Source organism: Saccostrea echinata, unplaced genomic scaffold (genome assembly GCF_033153115.1).
Source record: "Saccostrea echinata isolate AGI-Se365-2 ecotype Australia unplaced genomic scaffold, CSIRO_AGI_Sech_v1 ptg000025l, whole genome shotgun sequence".
Taxonomy (NCBI): domain Eukaryota; kingdom Metazoa; phylum Mollusca; class Bivalvia; order Ostreida; family Ostreidae; genus Saccostrea; species Saccostrea echinata.
The window spans coordinates 8,855,001-8,878,657 of NW_026889774.1; the positions used below are offsets into that span (position 1 = coordinate 8,855,001).

General features: G+C 33.1%; 5 protein-coding genes across 7 annotated transcripts in view; 2 read left to right on the forward strand and 3 right to left on the reverse strand.

Annotated features, from left to right (window-relative positions):
* Positions 1 to 2,217, reverse strand: part of LOC133191944 (heat shock 70 kDa protein 12A-like) — a 3,957-nt gene extending 1,740 nt beyond the window's left edge. Inside the window, exons 1-2 of the mRNA XM_061327721.1 lie at positions 1,887 to 2,217; positions 1 to 212 (exon numbers count right to left, since the gene is read on the reverse strand). The exon at positions 1 to 212 is cut by the window's left edge and continues 22 nt beyond it. Of these exons, the coding sequence (XP_061183705.1) occupies positions 1 to 212; positions 1,887 to 2,201 (527 nt within the window). The 5' untranslated portion in view covers positions 2,202 to 2,217. The remainder of the gene's footprint in view (positions 213 to 1,886) is intronic.
* Positions 2,218 to 7,904: 5,687 nt separating this feature from the next.
* Positions 7,905 to 10,900, reverse strand: LOC133191947 (uncharacterized). Of its 2 annotated transcripts, XM_061327725.1 has the most exons (3): positions 10,843 to 10,900; positions 8,656 to 8,995; positions 7,905 to 8,569 (listed from the first exon to the last, which is right to left on the reverse strand). In XM_061327725.1, the coding sequence occupies exons 2-3, from the start codon at positions 8,987 to 8,989 to the stop codon at positions 8,445 to 8,447; spliced, it is 459 nt and encodes a 152-aa protein (XP_061183709.1). In that variant the 5' UTR covers positions 8,990 to 8,995; positions 10,843 to 10,900; the 3' UTR covers positions 7,905 to 8,444. The 2 variants fall into 2 exon arrangements, with proteins under 2 accessions (XP_061183709.1, XP_061183708.1); XM_061327724.1 differs by lacking the exon at positions 10,843 to 10,900 and having other exon boundaries at positions 8,656 to 9,018.
* On the forward strand, positions 10,324 to 10,815 carry LOC133191948 (mitochondrial import inner membrane translocase subunit Tim8 A-like). Its single transcript, XM_061327726.1, has 2 exons — positions 10,324 to 10,432; positions 10,583 to 10,815. Exons 1-2 carry the CDS (start codon positions 10,391 to 10,393, stop codon positions 10,799 to 10,801), a joined length of 261 nt encoding a protein of 86 aa, XP_061183710.1. The 5' UTR covers positions 10,324 to 10,390; the 3' UTR covers positions 10,802 to 10,815.
* Positions 10,901 to 11,250: 350 nt separating the features above from the next.
* LOC133191946 (arfaptin-2-like) lies at positions 11,251 to 19,601 on the reverse strand. Of its 2 annotated transcripts, none has more exons than XM_061327723.1 (6): positions 19,518 to 19,601; positions 16,125 to 16,299; positions 14,881 to 15,297; positions 14,205 to 14,298; positions 13,629 to 13,803; positions 11,251 to 13,411 (listed from the first exon to the last, which is right to left on the reverse strand). In XM_061327723.1, the coding sequence occupies exons 1-6, from the start codon at positions 19,518 to 19,520 to the stop codon at positions 13,259 to 13,261; spliced, it is 1,017 nt and encodes a 338-aa protein (XP_061183707.1). In that variant the 5' UTR covers positions 19,521 to 19,601; the 3' UTR covers positions 11,251 to 13,258. The 2 variants fall into 2 exon arrangements, with proteins under 2 accessions (XP_061183707.1, XP_061183706.1); XM_061327722.1 differs by having other exon boundaries at positions 16,074 to 16,299.
* Positions 19,602 to 19,868: 267 nt separating this feature from the next.
* Positions 19,869 to 23,359, forward strand: LOC133192584 (mitochondrial import inner membrane translocase subunit Tim9-like). The gene is made up of 3 exons (XM_061328577.1): positions 19,869 to 19,986; positions 22,168 to 22,263; positions 22,470 to 23,359. Exons 1-3 carry the CDS (start codon positions 19,945 to 19,947, stop codon positions 22,623 to 22,625), a joined length of 294 nt encoding a protein of 97 aa, XP_061184561.1. The 5' UTR covers positions 19,869 to 19,944; the 3' UTR covers positions 22,626 to 23,359.
* Positions 23,360 to 23,657: the final 298 nt, after the last annotated feature.

A 23,657-nucleotide genomic window follows, 5' to 3' on the forward strand; every position in this document is an offset into this window, starting at 1 on the left:
AACATTTTGGCGGTATCATCCCATATTGCTGGTACAGTGATGACAAAAGTTATATCTTTTACTTCAATTTTTGTCTCAGATTTTGTTAGAAGGGTTTTATTTATTTGTTCAAGAAGATGATCTTTCAAATATCGTATGCAGTGGGTGAAAACCACAATGGCGTCCAGCTCCTTTTTGTTTTCATCAATGCACTTTGTTTTCCTATTGACTCTCTGCATATTTAAAATGTATTTTTCAGTGACAATATTAGTAAGTCATATAAATAAGTCAAAATTAAATGCAACATAACACTTTTTAGCTCACCTGAGCTGAAAGCTCAAGTGAGCTTTTCTGATCATCCGTCGTCCGTCCCTCTGTAAACTTTTCACATTTTCAACTTCTTCTCAAGAACCACTGGGCTAATTTTAACCAAATTTGGTACAAAGCATCCTTGGGTAAAAGGGGGTTTAAATGTTTTAAATGAAGGGCCAAGCCCCATTCAAAGAGGAGATAATCAAGAAAAGAGAAAATAGGGTTGGGTAATTAAAAAAATCTTCTTATCAAGAACCACTGGGCCAGAAAAGCTGAAATTTATGTGGAAGCTTCCTGGGATAGTGTTAATTATAAATTGTTCAAATCATGGCCCCCGGGGCAAGGGTAGGGTCATAATAGGGAATCAAAGTTTTACATTGAAATATAAGGAAAAATCTTTAAAAATCATCTTCTCAAGAACCACTGGGCGAAAAAAAAAAGAAACTTATACGCAAGCTTCCTGAGATAGTGATAATTCTAAAATTTTCAAATCATAGCCCCCAGGGTAAGGTGGGGCCACAATAGGGAATCAAAGTTTTATATTGAAATATAAAGGGAAAATCTTTAAAATCTTCTTAAGAATCACTGGGCCAGAAAAGCTGAAACTTATATGGAATCCTCCTGAGGTAGTGTAGATTCTAAATTGTTCAAATCGTAGCCCCCAGGGTAGGATGGGGCCACAATAGGGAATCAAAGTTTCACATTGAAATATTCAGGAAAAAATCTTTAAAAATCATCTTGAAGTCTCAAGAACCACTTGGCCAGATTAGCTGAAACTTATGTAGAGCTTTCTGAGATAGTGTAGATTCTAAATTGTTCAAATCATGGCACCCCGGGGCTAAGGTAGGGCAACAATAGGGAATCAAAGTTTGACATTGGGGAATCAAAGTTTTACATTGAATTATATAGGAAAAATCTTTAAAGATCTTCTTCTCAAGAACCACTGGGCCAGAAAAGCTGAAACTTACATGGAAGCCTCCTGAGGTAGTGTGGATTCTAAATTGTTCAAATCATGGCCCCCAGGGTAGGGTGGGGCCAAATTAGGGGATCGAAGTTTTACATTGAAATATAAAGGAAAAATCTTTAAAATTCTTTTTACCAATAACCACTGGGCCAGGAAAGCTGAAGCTTCCTGAGGTAGTGTAGATTCTAAATTATTCAATCATGACGCCCGGTGGTAGGGTGGGGCAACAATAAGTGTAACAAGGGGGAATCTGATGAAGAACAGCAGGGCCAAAGTTACTCAGGTGAGCGGTGTGGTCCATGGGCCTCTTTTTTTCATATAGTCATATATTCATCGGGTCACCAGATTTTCGGAGCTGTTTTAAGTTTGTATGCAAGCATACCCAAAGAAAATGCAAAATGCAAGACGCCACCGTGTGTTCCCTATCCATTATGCACTGGCGAATTTAGAGGAGGCAGGGGGCCCGGGTCTACCTTTTGTGTCCAAAATATACATAAGATTTAATAAATCAATGTTTTTGGTGTGGCCTTGGGCCCCTTCCCCGACCCCCCCCTTTTTTTTCAAGATTCCTGGATCCGCCACTGATATGTAGGTCGTAATCAAACTGTGCAATCAAAAGATGATATCTTACCTTCTCTAATTCTGTTTTCAAAATCATCTTAAATCTGTGGAAAAAGTAATAGTCTTCACATTCATCTCCATCTTCAGCAAGATCAGAGTAATTTTTCTCTGCTTCGTATCCAAATGAATTAAACGTCTGGTCTGGGTTTAAGAGGAGAGCTGTCGGGGCTTTGTGAGACATCAGGTTCCCACTGGGCCACTTATTTGTCACAACTTTTGCCCAGGTGTCCTTGAAAGAATAGGCATAGCCAGAATAGGTTGTACCAAAGTCAATGGCAGCCACCAAGAGTTTATATGAACTTTGTTGTTTTATTTCCTCCGTCATTCTGACACATTCTATATATATAGCTACTTTCCTTTTAAAAGTTTGTGATTTATTTCCTCCGACATTTGATACATCCTACATAGCTACTTTCGTTTTTACAAATTTATGAAACGAATACATGTATGTGTTAAATACCTTTACAAGTACGGACAAACTGTGTACATAATCATCGGGTAAACATATTATGAGTTAATCCATCGAGTGTAAAATGAAGTGAGTTGCTTTCAAGTACACTTTCATACGAATCTACTCTGATAAATAATATAAATTTTATCAAAAAAGAGAAATTACTTGCACCGTCTATATTACATACCATATGAGATGATGTCTGAAAACAAACAAACAGCAACAACAACAAAAATGAAGTTTACATGATCAGCAATTATCGTAAATTAATTAAAATTCTACTTTCGTTAATTTCGATGTCTACCCTGAATAAGCAAAAATGGTGTACAAGCTAAAATGTCGGATCTGTGTTACTGGGAGGACAAAAAAAAAATCCTTAAGTAGATTTATGATTTATTTATTAGTTGAAAATATTATATTTTTCTAAATTATCTGATCAGTTAATTAAATGTCGAAATAATTATGAAATCAATTACTTTTTCATAGTTGTTTTTCTATGAATTTGCCAAATGTCTAGAAAATTATATGCCAAAGTGAAAGTTAGACGACCCATGAAATATTTTTTGCAAAACTTAGATTGTTTTGATACAGTGACTTTGTTAAAGGCTATATTGTAGCTAAAATAGATGTAAACACCAGGTTTCGATGTAGCGGGAAACATTACATTTTTAGCAGAGAAATACTGTGATTTATTTATTGAATAAAAGTGATATTTTCTCACATGCAGTGTGAAAGGATACCAGTGATATTCTGTTACAGTGTGAAAGTATATCAAACCAAGTAAAAACTATTTTGGTCTGTCATAATATAAAGATATAGTAACTAAACCGCCACTGCCAATTTCTTCCCAAATATGTTGCTAAAATCAATGTTACAATGTTTTTTTTTAAAGAAAAGGCAGAGGCAAAGGGAAAATCAAAGAAGTGTAATAAACAGAAAATTCAATGTTTTGCTGTTGGATACGGAATTTATTTCACTCGTGAAATAAATTCCATTTCCAACCACAAAACAATGTATATCCTATATTTATTTTGTGCATTAGTTTTTATCGGTTGAAGTCTTCATAGTCTCATCTGGTTTATACATATATTTGCACTTTATAGCAAGTCTGTATTTTTACTATGATTACAAAGCTTCAGACGCAAGAGAGAGAGAGAGAGAGAGAGAGAGAGAGAGAGAATGAATGAATTACTTATCTAACTCTTTAGATATTTGCGCCTTTCGAATAAGAGACAGATACAAAGCATCGTTTTTCAAGGGGGCTGGGTGAGAGTGGGAAGAAAACACACAAGCAAAAGATAATTGACAAATAAAAAAAAAGATCGACCTATTTTGGGGGGAGTGGGGGTCCGGAGTATATTCAGTGGAAGCTAGGTTTGATTGTACTCTAACAAAAAAGGGAGCTTTTCAATGTAAAATTCTATATTCAATAAACAGCAAAATTAAATTAAATTAATGGATGGAGCAACCCACCCCCTCCTTCATTTAGTTGTACGACAGTAAATATAAAAACATAAATACAAATGAACATCTTAATAAGTGATTATATTTTAAACAAGTACTGTTTACACACATGTATATTTTCTTGCAGTGGCGGATCTAAAAAAATGGATCAAGTGTGTGGGACTATCACAGATCCCACTCCCTAAAATTAACCCCTGATCCACCTATCCCCCTTCACACTACATGTAATTTTGCCAACATATTCTGTACAGTTAAAACCAATACTTATAGACGGTCTTGTCCTCATCAATTTATGTTCAGTTTACCTCATTTATGTTTGACGAAGGAATTTCCATTTAGTTTTCCCCACCCCTCCATGCTCCAACTGAAATTGCTTCATAATTCCTACTTGCTTGCACTTCTTACCATAGTATTTATCATTAATTTAGTAAATCCAAAGCAGCTCTAATTCTTTTTACCTATAGAATACATTTTCTCCAACAGTAATTCAATTATACAATGAAACATTGAATTTAACGTAGGTCGCGGGTTTGGTGACCTTTTAAAATTGCTCGAAAACATACCATGAAAATCACATATATGAATCTCCTACTATTGTTGTACATTCTCTGAAAATTTTATTAAATTCGTCTGCACTGTTTTTGTGTTATTAAATCCCAAACATGCCATCGTTGTCGTAATATTTTCGACGTTATTCTATTGAATTCTATAGAGAAAACGTCATTTTTGACTCGTTTTCAGGAAAGATTTCTTTTCAAAAAATCTCCGTAACTTTTAAATGGTGCAGACGAAATTGTTTCCCTTTTGGTCATTTCACACAGAGATGATTTCAGATAAATCTATGTAAAAAAATTAATATGTCTTCGAGTTACCGGTAGTTTTCTCGTAATTTAAATGCGAATAATTGCTTTTACATCACAAAATGTAGCATTTTTAAGAATGACGCTATAAACTATCGCGAGGTCAAGCTCGGTATAAAGTGCAGAAAAACAAAAAGAAGAAATTTATGTTTATATATATTTAATGTAAAGTTTGTATTTAAAATAAGCACAGATGTATGAGTTATGTAACAATGTATTTTGTCTGAAACACCTTGTTTAAGCTGTAACTAAGAGAGAAAGACAGAGAAGGCTAGCTGGGGGGGGGGGGGGTGTGTGCTTGCAGGAGCAGTACTCCTAGCGTGATTCAGAGACTTTTTTCTTACAAGAATGGGGGAACGAATATTAATTAGAGAATAAAATTAGAAAAAAAAAGTTCAAAATTTTCTGACAAGTAAGAATATGAGTAATCGCCAAAACGTTAGGGAAGAGAAATGGTGAGTGGTTAGGTACAACTATTATTCAGGAGCAAATGTGGTAGGGGATGAGTATAGTAAATAATCTTTTTTCAACAAATACATATCTATTCTCTGTAAAGTTGAAATGATACGTTATATGTCCAATATTCTCCTACATCGAAGACTAATTTTTGTTTCATTTTGCTTGATATAAATCCTAAATAAATAATCTTCACGAGGAACAGCTGAAGTGCTAACAAATAAACTTTTTCTTAATTCAATACCGATCAACGAAGTTTGGACCCCCAACACACTTGTATTCTAGATGTTATTTGCTTCCGATGCCTGTGATACGTATATCAAGTGCTTTCAAATGACCCGTATACGGAATTTTCACATTGGTAATGTTAATACGAGCAGGATGTCGCTGAGGTATCACCACATATCGTCATGCAGCGTTTTTCCAAATAAATCAAATTCTGTTGGTAAATAAAAAATAAGAAACAAGAACTACTCGTGTTTTATATGAAAAGATCACAAATTTTCACCGAACTTTGTCATTTTTTGAGCGTCCGATTTTTCATTCTTGACACCGTTCGATATTGTTAAAGTATTTGTAAAACATGGCGTTATAATAGTTTAAAGAATTTATTCTTTGATGAGCGTGTTTTTTTTAAACACCAAGATACACAGGAACATGGGATGTAATTTGTAGTTGGGGGGGGGGGGCAACCTAACAGATACAGACAAGTTTAGGCACGTAGCAATGGTTTCAATATGGGGGGGGGGGGCAACCTAAAAAAAAAAACATAAGCTGTCCAAATCCTGGATTTGCCAGGCTCGACATAACAGCAACAAAAAGTGTGTGTGTGTGTGTGGGGGGGGGGGGGGGGGGAACCAGCATGCATCTATAGGAAAATTAAATTACTGTAGCAAAATGCTATACTCAGAAAAAAAGTGGGAACACCCCCCCCCCCCCGCGTTCTACGGGCCTGAAGCAGACATTCTTGAGGAGGCACAACCGCAAATTACCTCTGTTTTCTAATATGCATATTATTTTCATGTACTGGCAATATTATCGAGGGGGACAACAACTGTAAATTAGCTCGATTTTCTAAAGTATTTTATACACATTGAAAAAATTATGGGGGCACGCCCCTCCTCAGATTCCTACCGAATTAATATCCCTGTTTTCTTTAGCGCGAATTTTTAATAAGTCTGCCAGCAATCTTTTTTAATCAGTCGAAATAACACACAAGTACCTCTAGCTCCGAGATTCTGTTATTTTGGAGCTTTAATTTCTTCGTCGCAATACTTTTACTTTGTTCAAATCTTTCTATGATAATAGATGTATCTAAATCTAGTTAAACATCACTGCCTTAATTCTCTTTACATATCTGTATTTATACGGTGCATTTACACTGCATTCCTCGCCAGTTTTTTTTTTTTTATTATTTATTCTTTATTCGGTTTTTCGCATACAAATGGGGGATACCTCCCAAACTTTTACCTTGAATTTATATTTAAATACTTCTGAAAAGAATTTTTAAAAAGCCATCGGACGAAACACTTTGAGAGAGGTAAATGGAGATGAAAATCTAAAAATTAATTCTATCTTGCCTTATCAACAGGCTACAATTTACTAGCCAGATTTTTTTTTTAGCGACTTTTCAATTTATCGGGTAATTTGCTTGACCGGAAAAGCAAATTAAATATAATCTGAAGCTAACAGCATTGTAAGCTGTTATTATAGAAGGTCTGTGTCGTTTTTATGTTTTATGCTTCATACTTGAGCAGTTTTTCAATTGTGATATAGATATACTTGTTTTTTTTTTTTTTTTAAAATTTCCTTTTTAAAAATAAAGTTTAAACTTTTGATATAACAGTTGTAACTGCGGTTGTTTATATAATGACGGTTTATCAGTGAAACAAACTTTTTATTAAAATACGTCAAAGGAAAAAAAAAATAATAATCATGCAGTTGACACTTGTTCAGTTGCTCCGCATCTTTTCGTGATACTGTTGTGGCCTCAATGTGATGATAAATAAACGCTTTCTAACGCTTTCTATTTTCGAACATTAAAAAATCATTTAAAAAAAGTTTTCAATCTGTGATAACTTCAGCTTGTTGTATTGAAGAGTTAAAAAAATGTCTTACTCATTGTGATGTCATAATCAAATGTGCACAAGAAAGTCGCCCAAATCATATAAATTGCGTACTCAGTTTTAATGACGTCAGCAAACCCGCGACCTACGTTAAATGATGTAAAATTTCCTGCAGTTTGACAATTTAAAACATGGTGCAGAAATATATGCTTTAGAAGTCAAAATCAGCAACCATCAAGCATTTTATGAAAAAATGTGGGATGTAGCATAAAAATAATTATGGTTATATATCATGTAAAAATTAGAAGAACAAAAATATAATTAACAAGTGAAAACATTTTTTTTTTGCATTGCCACCATGGAAACAACGCGCCCTCTGAGAGAGAGCGTGTGTTGTACTTCAGTTTAATACGAGAATTCGGGTTATATAAATAAATTTTCATTACTGATCTATTTTTTTTTTAAAATGATACAATTGAATTTTTACTAACCCTTAAGTATATCCCCCCTTGAAAGAGAATGTGGCCCTTCATTTGGAAAAATAATCTTGAATCCCCTTTCCCGAAGGATGCTCCTTACCAAATATGGTTGAAATAGGCACAATGTTTTTGGAGAAGATGAAATTGTGAGAAGTTTTATAACGACAACAACGACAGACAACGGATTTTGATCAGAAAAGGTCACTTGAGCCTTCAATCCTTAAAAAAAAAACATAAGAGATAACCTGATAGTGATCTTTATTATTTCAGAGATTTTATAAATTAAATATAAACAAGAGAGGACAACGGATTTTACTAAATGGATGTATCATGTAGATAATTACATTTTAAGTTTTTGACAGGGAACCCAATCCTTCCCCGAAAGTTCCGAAAGATGTGGAGTCGTTTTGCACTGGTTACTCAACAAAGTGACATTCCTCACTTGCCTTATTACCAGAAAAGAAAACACCGAAAATAATTTTGAAAAAGTAAAATTGGTCAGAAAATGAGCCTCAGTTCTGTCTCCGAGGCCCACATCCTGGAAAATTCAAATACAAGTACATATATATGGTCGAAGGAAAAAAGAAAATAATTAAGTTATAAAGCCAGATCTCAACTGGTAAAAGAGCTCGGGTGTCCCCTCTATTCTCACATTAAAAAAATAAATGAACACAAATAAATAAATGGAATAATTAAAGTAATAAAAAAGATAAATGCATGTAAATAAATAGATATTATAGTCATTGTTATTTTGAAGACGGCATCATTTCCATGTTGTTACATGTAACTATATTATGTATCTGTCTCTTTTTTTAATTTTTCAGTTTGCATGCCCCGTTCAATCAGTTTTCTTCTTCTTTCCGCCAACTTGTCTTCTTTCAACAGACCGTTCTCCCGAAGAGCTTTGTGAGTTTTTTCTGCAATCAAAATAATGTCTATACGTATAATATCAGTCATTATGAATTTCATAACAAACTTATCTGTTAAATGGATTTCATTTTACCTTTCCATTCCTGGTACGCGGCCTCATCGTCAATGGGAAGAATCAAGATTCTCATGATGTTTCCATTGATTGGAGGTAGTTTGGGAACACTCGACTTGGAGGTGGGGTGCGCCAACTCACTCTTTTCAATAACCTCTGATCCAGTGTCATCTGATCTAGGTTCATCATTACTTTTGGTGTCGCCAGGGACTTCGTTCGGTGTCACACAAAACATCGCGTCTAGGAGAGATGGAGTGTGAACCTCCTCTTCCACATCTTCATTGTTCATCTTCTCTATCTTTTTGTAAGCATCCTCCTCCTCATCTGATAGGATGCCTACTTTATTCTTCCGCATGCAACTCTGGAATAGACCCATTTTGTTTTATATTGCCTGACGACCAAACTGCGCTATCCACAATAAATATAGGCTATTATGACGTCATACACACTATGACGTGAACTACTTGTGACGTTGGTAAAATTGATGACCGTAACATATCGCCCTATGCACAGTGCCTGCGCTTCATGAAAAATATTCTTGTATAAAAATCTTGGATCATTACCTTCACAAACTTTTAAAAACATTTTTTTCTGTCTAAAAGAATAAACTATTATGCTACATGATATCATAGGGCAAGTTTATTGCAAGGCACTCGAATTAATGGGGTATGCTAAATTTCCATTGCTGTTTTGTTTCTTTTAATTATTTATTTATGTATTTATTGAAGAAATGAATTTAATTTTTGAAGATTCATGAGGACATGAACTACGACGCTTCACGCCGGCATATTTCATGAAGCGCGTTAGCGCTTCATGATAAATATGCCGGCGTGAACCGTTGTAGTTCATGTACCTCATGAATCTTCAAGAATTAAATTCATTTCTTATATTTACATTATTTTTCTGATGAGTTGCCACAAATTACGCTGTCCAAATGTCATTTTTAAAGCAAAACAGTTTGCACTATAGTTTTGACGTCAAGTACGGCATTATGACGTAACAATGGAGATATTCATGCTCATCCATGGTAGTTCATGAGAAAATGAACAGCCTTCTAATTTGCAAAGAATCTTAAGGGAAAATATTTGGAAATGTAAATATTTATTTTAGTTTGGGAAAAAAGTTTCGGTTTAATGCCTTGAACTTAAGGACAAGGATGAATGCCATCAAATTCGTAGGTTTTATTTTCAGATAAAAGAAGTTTTATTTGATAATTTTTCATTTTGTATGTAACATGGTTGTATGCCAACATGTTTGGTGAATCAATAAATAAATTGAATTGAATTGATAATCAGTCTGAAACGCTCTGACTAGCAATATGCAAGTCATGAAACTCTATCGAAAAAATTGAAGATATAATATACTGACAAACAATAATTACAATCATTTAAAACAGTGGATTTTAAGCGGGGCAATATACTCGTAGCACTCCATTCCATATTTTAAGATAAAACATGATGAGGAGTCGATTTTTTCAGATTTAAATTGTCAAAGCCCCACACTTCACAACCATTAAAATATTCTCTGACACTTTTACTTCCAGTTACCTCTCTTTGGTATAGGTCTGTAACATGGGGGATGAAAACAGTATTTGGACCTCCCCCCTTTCCAAACGTGACTTGGATCGATCGAAACAGATAACGAAAGGATTGCCTAATTTTAACCCACGTTTTCTCTGTTCTGATTGATACTGATAATCACCACTTACACCACTCATTAGCTTGAACTGTGTAGCTTTACCTGTGTCATATAAATCATGGAGATATTACAGGATCCAGTGATGCAGCAATTCATAAAGGTAATTGAAGTTAAGTCGCGATCATATCTAGGAAACATAAAAGCCGTTATCAGTTATACATCAGATATGTAGCTCGAATTTTCTCTATGTCAAGCTGACCAATGATTCCTTTAAAAATATTTTTAAAAAAAGCATTGTATAAATTTTAAGGGAGAACAACAAAGACAAAAATTTCAAGCGACGGTCCAGCAGCTGACAGAGGAATGTTTTGACTATTGTGTCACTTCTCCAGGAAACAAACTTGGTTCTTCCGCTGAACAGTGCATCAAAAACTGTGTTGACAGATTCATCGACACCACAAACTTTGTTGCTAATCGTGTACAAAGATCTGCCATGTCTCATTCTGGTACCTCTTCGGGCTTTGATTAAATTTTCAAATGACATGTGTGTTCTATTTATCGACGTCTTACTATTAATTTCAGCTTAAGAACCACGTGTAGCCTGTCCTACACTGGCATGGCTAGAGATAGTCGCATGGTAAAGTTCTACATCATCAGAATCCAGGCTAGTCTGGTGACCTGGTTCATGAAATGTGCTGATTTTGATGGGGATTGACTGCCTGAGATATTTATCATAATTTCATACAAATATGTGTATATTTAGTCTCCTTTCTATGCTATTTTATTGGGACAACAACCCTAAAATTCACCAGCATCATATAGAATTTCTCTTCCTTGGTCAGCCATCCCTTAATAAAAAGATTAATTCAGTGACCATAATTTCAGACAATATTCATGGTGATGATATGTAGAATTACTTTTGGTTCACTTACCATCTCATTTCTCAAAAATCATTACAAAGTAAAAAAAAAAAATTGCCAGGTTTGTAAATTTTAATCACAACTTCATTTTAAATATGAATGCATGAAATTGTACATTACAGAGACAGGTATATAATATATACTGCATACATATAATAAATAACTGAAAACTTAAATATACCATTCATTAAAAAAATCAAGAAAAACCCAGTAGTGTACAGTTGTCTTTATAAAATACATGTACATGTAAAAATCAGGTCAAGTTACAACAAAATAAGCATTCAGTAAATAAATAAACATGGAGTGTAAACACAGTATTTACATGGGGCTCCTAGAATTCTTTTGTTACTGCTGTGTATCACATAGATTATTTCTAAATGGGATGGAAGATACATTGCAAGATGTGGATTTCAATAAGCATGAAAGAAATTTTTTTTTTTCGATGCTACATGTGGACAGAGGTATATTTGCAAAGATAGATATGTTCACTTGATGAAATTGTAAACCGTAAATTTAAATGAAATGAGTATCCAGTAGTCGAAATCTTGCAGCCAAACAAAGTTAACATTTTTCCTTGTAGATGTATTCCTTTACAATTTTTTAACATATGAATGTTTCACAACTGCATGCAGGTGGCAACTGAAACAGTCAAATGCAAATCAATAACTTAAGAAGAGGTAGGGAGGAGGGACACTATAGAGAGTGCTGATAGACTGAGAAATACTAAAAGTCAAAATTATTTTGGATAACTCAATTTTCATTTAAACATTTGTTAAGAATTGCAAGAATAAAATACAAACATTCTGAAAAGTTTGTTTTAATTTTTCACATCATTTAAAAAATTATATTAATTTGAAATTTTGCAGTTATATCTCCATATACAGTTTTTTTTTTGTTTTAAATTTACAAACTTGCTTCTCTTTCATAAATTGTGAAATGCCAGTCACTTGACAAAAATTTCTCCATTTCATGTTTTACACGTGAATCCTCCCTCCCCAAACTTTTTAACTTTTGAACAAATACATGTACACTGATGATTCATTACTAGCCACGAGCTCAAGCATTTTAATATTTAACATGAATGAAAAATAAGCATAAATTGTCCATAATTAGCAGTTTGTGTATCATATCACGGAAGTAACTATTTGAAAGACAAATAATTCTTGTCAAGAATGTCATTTTGACAAAATCATAAAGACAAGTCAACAAGTAATTACCACAATGTTTTCAATCCACAACCCCTAGGGTCAAACTTTGATAGAATACAATTTGTAGAATGACAGAAATATTATACATGTATCTGGACTTTTGATGATAACATAAATACAACTGAAACATCAATGCAATAAATGTATATGCATCAATCTATAAGAGTATTTCATAAAATGGTTAAAAACTCATAGTTTAATTGAGTTTTAAATTTTAAAGAGCCCTTGTTAATAAAACAAATTTTACCACAATAATAGCTTTAGAAAAGTAAAATTATGTTGCATAGCTGTTTACAGGTTCATCAAGTACAATTTATATACATGTATGATTTACATACGGACTGAAATTGATTACAATTTATTTTCCAATCAATAAAGCAAGATGCATACAATGAAAATCTCAGCAACTGTTCTAACTACCATCCATCAACACAGAATTTAAAACAACAAATACATCTAAAATGTATTGAGATGATATAACAAATATTGTCAACCAGAAGAGCCATGAAATCTTGACTTCTTGACATAAAATATCACCCAGATCTGGAATGTACTTGTGTTAGTGTGACTACAACAAAATAATTCACCTGCTCCATAAAATAAATCAAAGCAACAAAAAAAAATCTAAGCTTCTTGTTTGTTTATGTTCAACCTTGTATGTAACCCACTTTAATGAAATGGACAAAGAAAAGCTTGAGTATAAAACAGCAATGATAGAACTTGGGACTTTATCAAGTATTTATGTCAGGAATAGGGTGAGCAAGGGAAGCAACTCTCACATTCGTCATTCTCATCAATATGATGCTCACATGGTTTTAGTTTTCACAATGGTTCACATGACTAGATAGGTTTATGATTTCACTGCTCTAACCAGGAAGGACCATCCGTGTTGGCAGATTTCAGTTTGATGTTAAACTGCTTGAGTGTGGATTCCAGGGCAGTGGCATTCCCGGAGAAGTAGGCCGATGTGGCGTTGTGGAACAGCAGAAGTTGCTTGTGCATGACTTTGACCTGTAAACAATTCACACAATAAACATTAAGTGCATAGCTTATACATTAAGAATCTTACTAAATATGTTATATTTCTAGCAGCCATCTTCATTTTTTCAGATGAAAAAAAGAAGGTAAGTTTGTAAGATGGTTTGTGTTCTTGGCATATATTTTTCTGCTCTTAATGTTTTAAGATCAAAACCATCGATGATCAATCCATATTTATTTACAAAATTACCCTGTTTTCATCTAGAAACTTCAACTTGATGGCAACATCTCCCCTTAGCTTCTCAAACTTTTCTTTGTGTTCTTCAAACTTTTTCTGGGCCTCTTGTATTTTTTGGGCAGGAGTAGATTCTCTGGGACCCAACTGAAGAGTCTCAACATCGTTTCTGTATGCATCATACTCCAACCTGAAATACATCGAACACAAAGAGATGGATGGTATTACACAGAAATAAAAAAGTACATATATTACAAATACACATATATTTTAAAAATATATTATACAAATACATAGTTTTACAAGTTTTATACAGAGTTCTAAGTACAGTAAAGCATGGTTACAATGAAGATACATACTATACATGTCATTATGAATTCACACTTGCAACAAGGTGATGTTCATTGATTTCCTGTTCTTTTAAAATGTTTTCTAACTTATCAGATAAAGAAAATTACGCTTTCAACAAATCAGAACTGTTCATTCCTGGTACTTTGCTATAAGCCTGTGTCAATGTACATTTATCACCCATTACTCACTGTAGAGCCATTGTCAAACAAATTCAACATGTTCAATGCACAAGTAACTTACCTGGCTGCCTCGTAATTTTTTATCGTTAGGAGTGTGTCTTCCATTGTCTTATTGCAAAGAGTGTTGACTGAAGATGTGAAGAAATTCATTGCACCTGCAGAGAACAGAAAATAGAAAGCTGAATTATTGTTTTGCTAAAAATTCACTTTGCCTTAAATACATGTGCTAAATTCATTAAAGACAGTCTCCTACTTTGGACACATTGCTTTAACTGCCAGTAGATCATGAGTTAGCAATGCTTAGCAGTTATTTGATCTTTTTCAATGCCACTGGGCAGTATAGTACAATTGATGCACCATAATGAGCTGTAATTTGTAATTCTGTAAACATGAAATGAATTCCACTTTTCCAATTTTTTAAGAAATCTCATACCTGTTGCTTACATTGAACATTTTTTTCAAATAATGCCATTGCATAATGTTTTACACTATATGTTTAATAAATGTGTTGGAAAAAATATACTGTACATATATACTGTATTTTCTTCAATTCTGAATTAAGTACTTGCAAGAGATGACCTCAATTAAAAATTTAAATAAGACACCTTGAGCTACTCCTCTTTGATTCCAACAAAGTTTGAATTATATATAAAATATGCGTGGTCAACAAATCAACACATCAACTGATGAAAATTAAACTTTATAAAATGTATTTTATAATGATAAAATTATATTACCGAGCAGAACTTCTCCGTTTTTAACCAAATTCCTTTGTGTCTCGCAGTTGTAGGAGAATTCTTCCTGAAGCTCTGGGTTCCTTTGAGATTGTTCAGCAAATGCCTCTCCTAAAGCCCTTTGTGTCTGCACAACCTGGTAGAAATGGTTAGTTAATGTCCTTGCCAACCGTAAAATGTTGGCATACTTTCTCTGCATATCCCTCAGGGTTTCAATTTGATTTTCTAATTCTAAGTCCACAGTTTTGGAGCCTTTGCCAAATTTTTCTGAGATGAGTTGTTTGGTACATTTGAAGGTGTTCATACTCCAGTGTTTGATGGTTTCTAATTTTGTTTGTGCAGCATGCACTGTCTTGGGAATAAACTCCCCACCATTGTTCTGTCTACCCCCTTGTGATGATAATGGAATATTGCTTGTTGCTGGAAAAAAAATCCAAATGAGCACTCTGCATTCTGTCAAGATTAGCTTAAACATTGTAAAAAAGATATGAACATACCGAAATTTCAATGTTTTTTTTGTTTAAAAATTAAAGTAAATTTAAAAAGTGTAGAAATGAGAAATTAGGACTTTGCATCATGTTTTAGAAGAGATGGAAAATATACAAAATACATAGAGACTTGCATCGAGGATACAAGCATTTTGACCTTGACCTCAGACCAACAGACCTCAAAATATATCTATGTACTTCTTTCTCAAAAATCTTCTACGTACTCAATTATAACATACCAAAATTTTTGTGTCACAAAACAAAGTTTATCCGTTTAAATATGGCATCACATAAATATGTAATGTTTTTTTCAATACACTTCTCTTTGAGCTTGACCTCTGATAAAGTGACCCCAAAATATGTGTTGTCCCATAAATTTCATGACCTGTGTAGAAATATATTGACTCAAGTGCACACATAAAAGTGATTGACACAGATCTATGAACATAGTGATCACTACAGAGGTGAATAAAAGATAAAGTAAATTTCAGAAGTGAAGCAAGGAATTCTAAGATTATATTCAACTAAATGTCTAAATAGCACTTCAAATTACAGGAAACACTTGGCCATTAGCACTTCAAAAAATTTCCAAAAGATATTAGAAAATTTCAGATACACAAGAGATTAGATATATTTGCAACACACTTTAAAAATATATATATGTAATCAAATTAGCAATGTTAATTAAGAGCATGGAAACACACACACCAGGAGGCATAGTGAAAGAGCGAGTAAGACCAGACTGTGCTCCAAAGTTACCAGTGGATGTTCCCGGGTAGGAGGATGTCATGATCTTGTTGGGGGATCCACTTTGTACAGTGTTATGTACATCTGTCAGATCTTGTCCATCATTCAGGATGTCCTTCAAATCCTGCTCAAATGTGTCATTTGCCTTTGAATTCCCATTATATGCTGGACCTGAATCTGCCATCATCTAAGAAAACACATGTATATTACATTATTTATTAAACAAATAATAAATACATTAGGATAATTAGTTCAGAAGGGTGGAGGTAGTGTACTTGGACAAATAAATATAAGAATTACTGGAAATTTTATTTCCCATATAAGCAGGGTAAGACTAAAATATCATATGTAAAATATTAAGTATTCTGTTTGAATTTACCAAAAAGTTCAAAATGGTTGTTATGGTTGTTTTGCAGTCTCTTCTGCTTGACATAAATAAAATCATGTGAGTGAAAGAAAACACACCAGTTTGAAGAAATTGCTTAAAAATCAAGGAAAATTTGACTGATTCTGACCCCTTTTACTGTACTTTGAACTACATTTCACATTCAAATCTAATCTTTATTCTAAGTATGAAATTTTTTGCTCTTATTAAATATGAAGTTTTCTCCACAAGTTGGATGCTGTTTTATTTGGGTGATACATTTGTAATTCGTAAAAGAGTACTTCTTTCTTTCAAAACTTAAGTTAGTAAGGAATTTTAACGGTAAAATTAGATTGGGTTGGGAAAAAATTTCAGGATTAGGACCAATTGTTCAATAAAAAATAAGGATAAACAAGCAAATTCAAAGAATTGTGGTCCCCAGTTTTCGGTGTCTTAGTGGATGGGATGCCATTATTTATGGCATATTGTAACTGTCTTGGTCAAATGTCAAGGTCAAGGGGTCAAAAAACATAGTATATTTGGAAAGTTCTTGCCACAGGTAATTTACATGTCAAATATCATGAATATGAAAGCCCTATCTCTTCTTAATCAAAAGTTATACATAAAGACTAATTTTATGAAAAGTAGTTTAAAATTCAAGGTCACGGGTTCAAAAACCATAGTACATTTCGAAAGGTCTTGTCATAGGTAATGTACTTGTGTAATATGAAAGCCCTACAATTTCTCATTCAAATTTTATAACGAATTAAGAGTAATGTTAAATTTTTGAAAAGTAGGTCAAACTTCAAGGTTACAGGGTCAAAGATCATAAAATATTTGAAAAGGTCTTGTCACAGGTAATGTACATATCAAATATGAAAGCCCTACCTCTTCTTAATAAAAAGTTATAAGCAAAGATTAAATTTTTGAAAAGAAGGTCAAACTTCAAGGTCAAGGGGTCAAAATCAAATTATTAGAAAGGTCTTCAGTGATTTTTTTTTTGTCAAAATGCCACCGATATTCGGCTGTTTCCCCTCACAAAAATTAGCTATTTTTTCCCAATTTTTAGTATATGCATTTTTCTAGGACATCAGATATCGAGTACTGGTATTCGGCCTCCTCCAGACCGTTATTTTTCCCAATTTCAAACATATGGAAATTATCTTTTAATTTTGAACAAAAGTCGCTAAATTTGCAGACAAATACGTTTTTATTCTTCAATTTCATTCTCCAAATCCATGCACATGCAGCCCATTTTTTAATGAATGTGTAAAACAATGCAGATATCCATATAAGCAGATAAGTAGCTTATAATATCCTAAATGAATTGGTAAATAGTTCCAAGATACAAGTAATGTTGCATGCTGACATCATGATTTTGGTTTGACTGCCATTATTATATAGAGGGTCAGGCTAATATCAGAAATGAACAACACATATGGTTTCACTAAAATTGGGAAAAATCAAACAGTACAGACTGTAAACTTGATTATCAATATAAGACAGTTTACTAGGTAGATTATGAGTCTAAATGCTGGTCATTTTTTTTATGAAATTGGACAAAGCGATTCCAAGAAAATACTGTAGAAGCTACAAGGTGTGACTAATATAAGCCATGTTCACATTCTATAAAATATTGATGTAAATTTTTTTTAAATGATTATTTTCTGAATTTAAATCAAATTCAAAGTTAAAATCAAACAAAAACTGTTGTTGTCACTTAGTTTGATTATATTATGTATTTTTTAGCATTCTAATTTACTATAAATGATTTTTCCCAATTTGAAGAAAATGTCGCTAATTTTTCCCAATTCAAAAGGAGGGGGTGGTGGTTTAAAAAACAAAAAAAAAAAAATCACTGGTCTTGTCACAGGTAATGTACATGTGTAATATGAAAGCCCAATCCTTTCTCATTCAAAGGTTATGGCAAATTTAAAGTAATGTTAAAATTTTTGAAAAGTAGGTCAAACTTCAAGGTCAAGGTCATGGGGCCAAAAATCAAAGTATATTTAGAAATGTCTTGTAAAAGGTAATGTACATGTGAAATATGAAAGCCCTATCTTGATCTTCTCATTCAAAAGTTATGACCAAGGTTAAAGTTTTTATGACAGACTGACAGATGGACAGACAACAGACGAATGAGATTTAATGTCCCCTCGCTTTCGCAAAAGTGGGAGACAAAAATGTGAATTTACAGGTACATATTGTTGCATTGCCCTTGGCATACAACTCCTTTATTTGACCCATTTAGCAGTATGCGTGAGCAATTTATCTATAAACCACCCTGTCTTGATCATTTCCTCCATTTCCACTGTTATGAATACATATATTTAATATAACATTACATGTATGCATTCAGTTGGGGGAACTTATTTTTGTTATTCACTCAACTTAGGGCAAAATGAGTAATATATTTACAGAGCATTTAAGGTTGAAAAAAAAATCTTTGAAACTGTGCACATGTATTTTGTTTTGAAGAGTCCAACCAGAAAAAGAGAACATTGTTTAGTAATATAAGTTTAGCAAAGGTAAGTAATTACTTGTAAGCATGTTCATTTAATTTTTCTGTAACCCTATAAATGTAAATACTACAGTGCAAACTTATTTTCTTCTCGAGTTTTCAAATCCTGAAACTAAAAGTAAGCTGGAGTAATTGTAATTTATGAAATAACAACCTTTAGAAATTTGTTCACAGACTCTTAGTTACCAAGGTAACCAAAGAATGGAAAAAAGATACTCTTTTCAGCACTTAAAGTCTGCATATACATTGTAAATGTCTGTTAATCACACTTAAAAAAATGCAAGCTATATCTGTGTGAACTGGAAATGAAAGTGTCTATTCCTATCTATTCAAGGTCATGACATAACGTACAACAGTGTTTAAAATGGTCAAAATAACCATGAAAGCTGGGATTAACTTTTTACCCATGACAAGAACATCATGGCTTGCATGTACAGATCTCAATATTCCTTTCTTTGCAATCTTCTTAACGTTATTATTGCATATTTGCAAGACTTCATACCATAGCCGAGTCTCTTACCATAGGTATTCCTGGAAAATGTTTTAATTGTAAATTTTTGACAGAAAATTTTGCAATGTATCATCTGCTGTCTGTCTGTGTGTCGTGACACCTTGTCGATGATGACGTATCAATATAGTCTAGAAACAAAGTCGGGATTGGGTAAATTTCCGAATTTGTATTCATGAACTATATAATATATCAATATCAATTAATAAACACGGTTTTCATCTGACAAAATGTCACAACTTAAGCTTATAAATTATGGGATTTTTTAAAAATTATTTTTTCATTAGCCTAAAATATTTGAAAAGAAAATTGTAATTCGGGATCGGGGTACTAAATATTTTTTAAAACTTCAAGGCATGACTGAATTGCCTCTGTTTCTGTGAGGCTCTGTGCAATTGTAGTTTAGTTGATTTCTTTTTACTGTCCCCAGAACTTAACCATGAATGCCAATTTTCAGGGAACTGAGAGAGAGGTCTCAATGGTTGGTTACACATTGTTTTTAAATTATGACTGTCATCATTGTTTCACACATCAGGTCCAGCACAATCTCTTGATTTAGCTGTAAAGCTTGAAATAGCTATATAGCTTTATAAAGCTATTTATATGCAGTTTTTCTGGAAAATGTTTTTTGTAAGAAATAGACAAAAAGTCGCAAGTATTTGACTATTCATATATGTGCTATGGGCTATCAAAACAACAACCAAAATCAAAGATAGTTCTAACATTGCAGTATTAAAATACTTTTAAGCAAAAGATGTATTTCCATTGTCTGAGTAACTGTACACTATCTTATGTGCGTTGAGGCGTGGATAAGTATGATTGCTTCTCATTGTACTGAATTATTACCAATCAATTATCTTGTTGACCATAATTGGCCTTCTTTATAATTCAATTGCAGAAGTAACTGTATCAATTGCTTTATATAGCCCCAAAACTTTTAGAACTTTGAGTACAAAGTCTCTTAAGGAGACGCAATTTGCTGAGTGATTTTTACATGCATTATTTTTAGAAGAGTTCAAGATTGAATAATATGTTGACTGTGCAACCGTTGGGGCGAGTGCATCGTTCACTTAATTTTAAGATCCGCCTCTTCAAACCGCATGAGACCTTTGGAAAGTCTAGACTGTGACATCACATGACATCGTATGTTAGCTGCATTTCCATAAACGAAGTTTGAAAAGTGCAAAAAACTTAACGAAGAACATTTATTTTGATATCTGTATGCAATATCCATTAAATTAAGGTGGGTCTATTTTTTGTGAATTTTTAGTTGTTGTTACTGCATGAATGAAGTTAGCAGCGAGAACAACAAGCGATGCATTGTGTGTCCAGAATTACTGCGGAAAAAAATTCTATTGAATGAATGTGCAGTAGTCCGAATTTTCTCTTCGCCCAGGCATTGTCGTTAGAGCTCGCAATGACGAGCGGCGCTTTGCACCGCTCGCTATTATCACTGCACAAAGGTGCAACTTTTTGTGCATGCTGAGAAAATAACACATTTAAGAAAAAAGTGTGATAAAATAGCTCAATCAAGCTATCCTGAATAGCTTAATAAAACTATATAGCTAAATCAAGCTATATAGCTAAATCAAGAGATTGTGCTGGACCTGCACATGGAGTTTTATGTTGTTGTTTTTTTTCTATTTCTTATAGAAACTACACACTTTACATGAATTTTCAGTCGCAAAGTGAATTTGCTTCTATACTTTGCACTGTTCATTCTGAATATTAACATGTATATTATGTTATATTAATATGTACTAATATATATTACATTGCTGAACTTTAAATCTGTTATTCCTATCATAGGCCTGGGGGGTCTATATTTTGTGTGGGTTGGGGTGGGGGGTCCTATCCTCAAGCACCTATGATTTCTATCCGATCTAATTATATTAATATATAATATATTACATAGCTGAACTTTAAATCTGTTATTTTTATCATAGGCCCGGGGGTCTATATTTTGTGTGGGTGGGGGTGTGGGTCCTGTCCTCAAGCACCTAGTATGATTTCTATCCGATCTAAGATATCTATAAAAAAATTTTAATAAAGCTCTGTCAAAATTAATTTTTTTAAACACTCACTGACTCATTCCCTGAATTTATTTACTGCTCCTTTTAAGGGTTTGATGTTGTCAATTCACCAATTGTACTTTGTTCATTTAAGATGTTTTTGCCCTCTTCTCTCAAAGTACTTTCCATGTTCACCCAGTTATGCTCATTCACATTCACTGTTTGCTCAGCATGTACATGTTTAGGGAGTCTTGGAGGTGACAGGTAAAAGACCTGCAAAGGAAGAACCTGAGTTGGTGCATTTGGACGCTAAAATATTTAAAGAGGGAGGAATGTGGTGTTCAGGCAGGTTCAATAGCCAAATGGCTTAATTGGTAGAGCACCTTTCTTGAGTTCAGGGGGCCTGGGTTTGAATCCTGGTTTTGGCTGTGGCATTTTTTCCCTTTCTGTTAATCTCTCCCCTTTTGCAAGAAGTATTCAGCATCACCATGTCTCATCTCACTTTGGGTTCATCTTTCTTCATTCTGTTCTTCTCCTCACTTCATACCCAGACTTTGGAGTGGAGAAACATATAAGAAGCTTTTGCAAGAAACAAAGATTTATGCCAGCTAAGTATGATTTTAATATTCTCTTATTCTTTCTCATTTCAGCTCAGAGATGTGTTGTTATCTCACAATATAATGACAGAGAGATGCTTCACGACATGCATAACCAAATTCAGACAGAACACACTTACAGATGAAGAGGTATTTATTTTTTCATTTTTTAAAAATTGAAAAAAAGAGTAAATATTAGTATAACATCTTAGAAATGACTCAAATGAGAATTTATTTTCATACTTTTGTCAGAATGACATAGGCAGAATCAGATACATTTTTTTTTCTTTTATGTGTTCTTTTACAATTAAATAGTCAACATCTTTGTAAGTGTGTAATCATTTATTTCTTAATAGAAGTCATGCATTGATGCCTGCATGGGAAGATATGTGAATTTCAATCAGAGACTTATGTCAACGTTTTTCGAACAGCAGCAGGCTCGAATGAAAGCAATAGCAGAAGAACAGAATGCTCAAGTTCCTCCACAACAAACACTCATTCAGAAAACTTGATAGGAAGTAGGACTGCATGTATTTAACACCATCTTAACAAAATTTCAGTGTATCAGTTTTTATTTACAATTCATCTGACTTTAAGTTTTAAAATAAAACTTTTTGTACCAGCAATCAAATGGGCAGAGTGATTATTAAATTATTATTATTATTTTATCAAAATTGCAGATATGTTTCAATTTGAATTCATTACAGTAACATTTTCATATTAGGTCATTATAATTACATTCTATGTGAAGCATCTGCATGCACCTTTGTTTTGGGCACACTAAGCCTGGGGGGAAAAAAACAGACAGGAAATGAGTTGTCTGAAAATAGACTATTTTGTGAATTGAATTTTGATAATTTGTTTCCTTCCTTTTGATGAGAATTTGTAAAATTTTATCAGGGAGGTAAATTTTAGCATATAAGTCTTTGGTTTTCATAAGAAAATGTTTTTATAAGAAAAATGCAAAAATGAAGTCAAATTCTATGAATAACTTCATCTGTGTGTTTTATCATATGTTAACCAGCTTGCCTGATAGACTTAGAACAATTTTTTCATCAATAATGGTAAAATAATGATTATTTTATTTTTTAATTTGTGATGAGCAGTATCTATAATACAAAGATAAGTATATAATTATTTATATACAAGTATTGTAATAATTGCTAAAATTATAAAATTGGTAAGTTAAAAATTTTGATGTCAGTATGTTTCAGTGTGCAGTTAGAATAAATATTTTTTCCTTGAATTCTCTACTTTCTTCAATATAATGGAATATGGGTACCTGTAAAGTACGAAAAGAAACGACTAGAAAATAAATTGAAAAACAAAACAAAAAAGAATATAAAAATGGGAATTAATTACAAAGTGAGTAAAATACTGTAAATTTCAATTTATTGGAATTTGGTTCAAGGGGCAGATCACTCTAACTGCAGAAAAATATCATAGAATCGGAACTTTTTAGTGTGCAATGTAGAGAGGGTTCTTAAAAAATTTATTTGCAGATGTAAATGTGGCATGAGGAGGGTTTATGGACAATTGTTTAT

Excerpts from the sequence above, each read along its gene's own strand:
- LOC133191948 (XM_061327726.1), top strand. The coding sequence starts at position 10,391 with ATGGAGATATTACAGGATCCAGTGATGCAGCAATTCATAAAG. Across the intron at positions 10,433-10,582 it reads TGATGCAGCAATTCATAAAG|GGAGAACAACAAAGACAAAA; the intron begins GTAATTGAAGTT and ends ATAAATTTTAAG.
- LOC133192584 (XM_061328577.1), top strand. The coding sequence starts at position 19,945 with ATGAATGCCAATTTTCAGGGAACTGAGAGAGAGGTCTCAATG. Across the intron at positions 19,987-22,167 it reads CTGAGAGAGAGGTCTCAATG|CTCAGAGATGTGTTGTTATC; the intron begins GTTGGTTACACA and ends TTCTCATTTCAG. Across the intron at positions 22,264-22,469 it reads ACACACTTACAGATGAAGAG|AAGTCATGCATTGATGCCTG; the intron begins GTATTTATTTTT and ends ATTTCTTAATAG.
- LOC133191947 (XM_061327724.1), bottom strand. The coding sequence starts at position 9,010 with ATGGGTCTATTCCAGAGTTGCATGCGGAAGAATAAAGTAGGCATCCTA. Across the intron at positions 8,570-8,655 it reads CGCGTACCAGGAATGGAAAG|AAAAAACTCACAAAGCTCTT; the intron begins GTAAAATGAAAT and ends TTTTGATTGCAG.
- LOC133191946 (XM_061327722.1), bottom strand. Across the intron at positions 14,299-14,880 it reads AAACGGAGAAGTTCTGCTCG|GTGCAATGAATTTCTTCACA; the intron begins GTAATATAATTT and ends TGTTCTCTGCAG. Across the intron at positions 13,412-13,628 it reads AGTTTCTAGATGAAAACAGG|GTCAAAGTCATGCACAAGCA; the intron begins GTAATTTTGTAA and ends AATTGTTTACAG.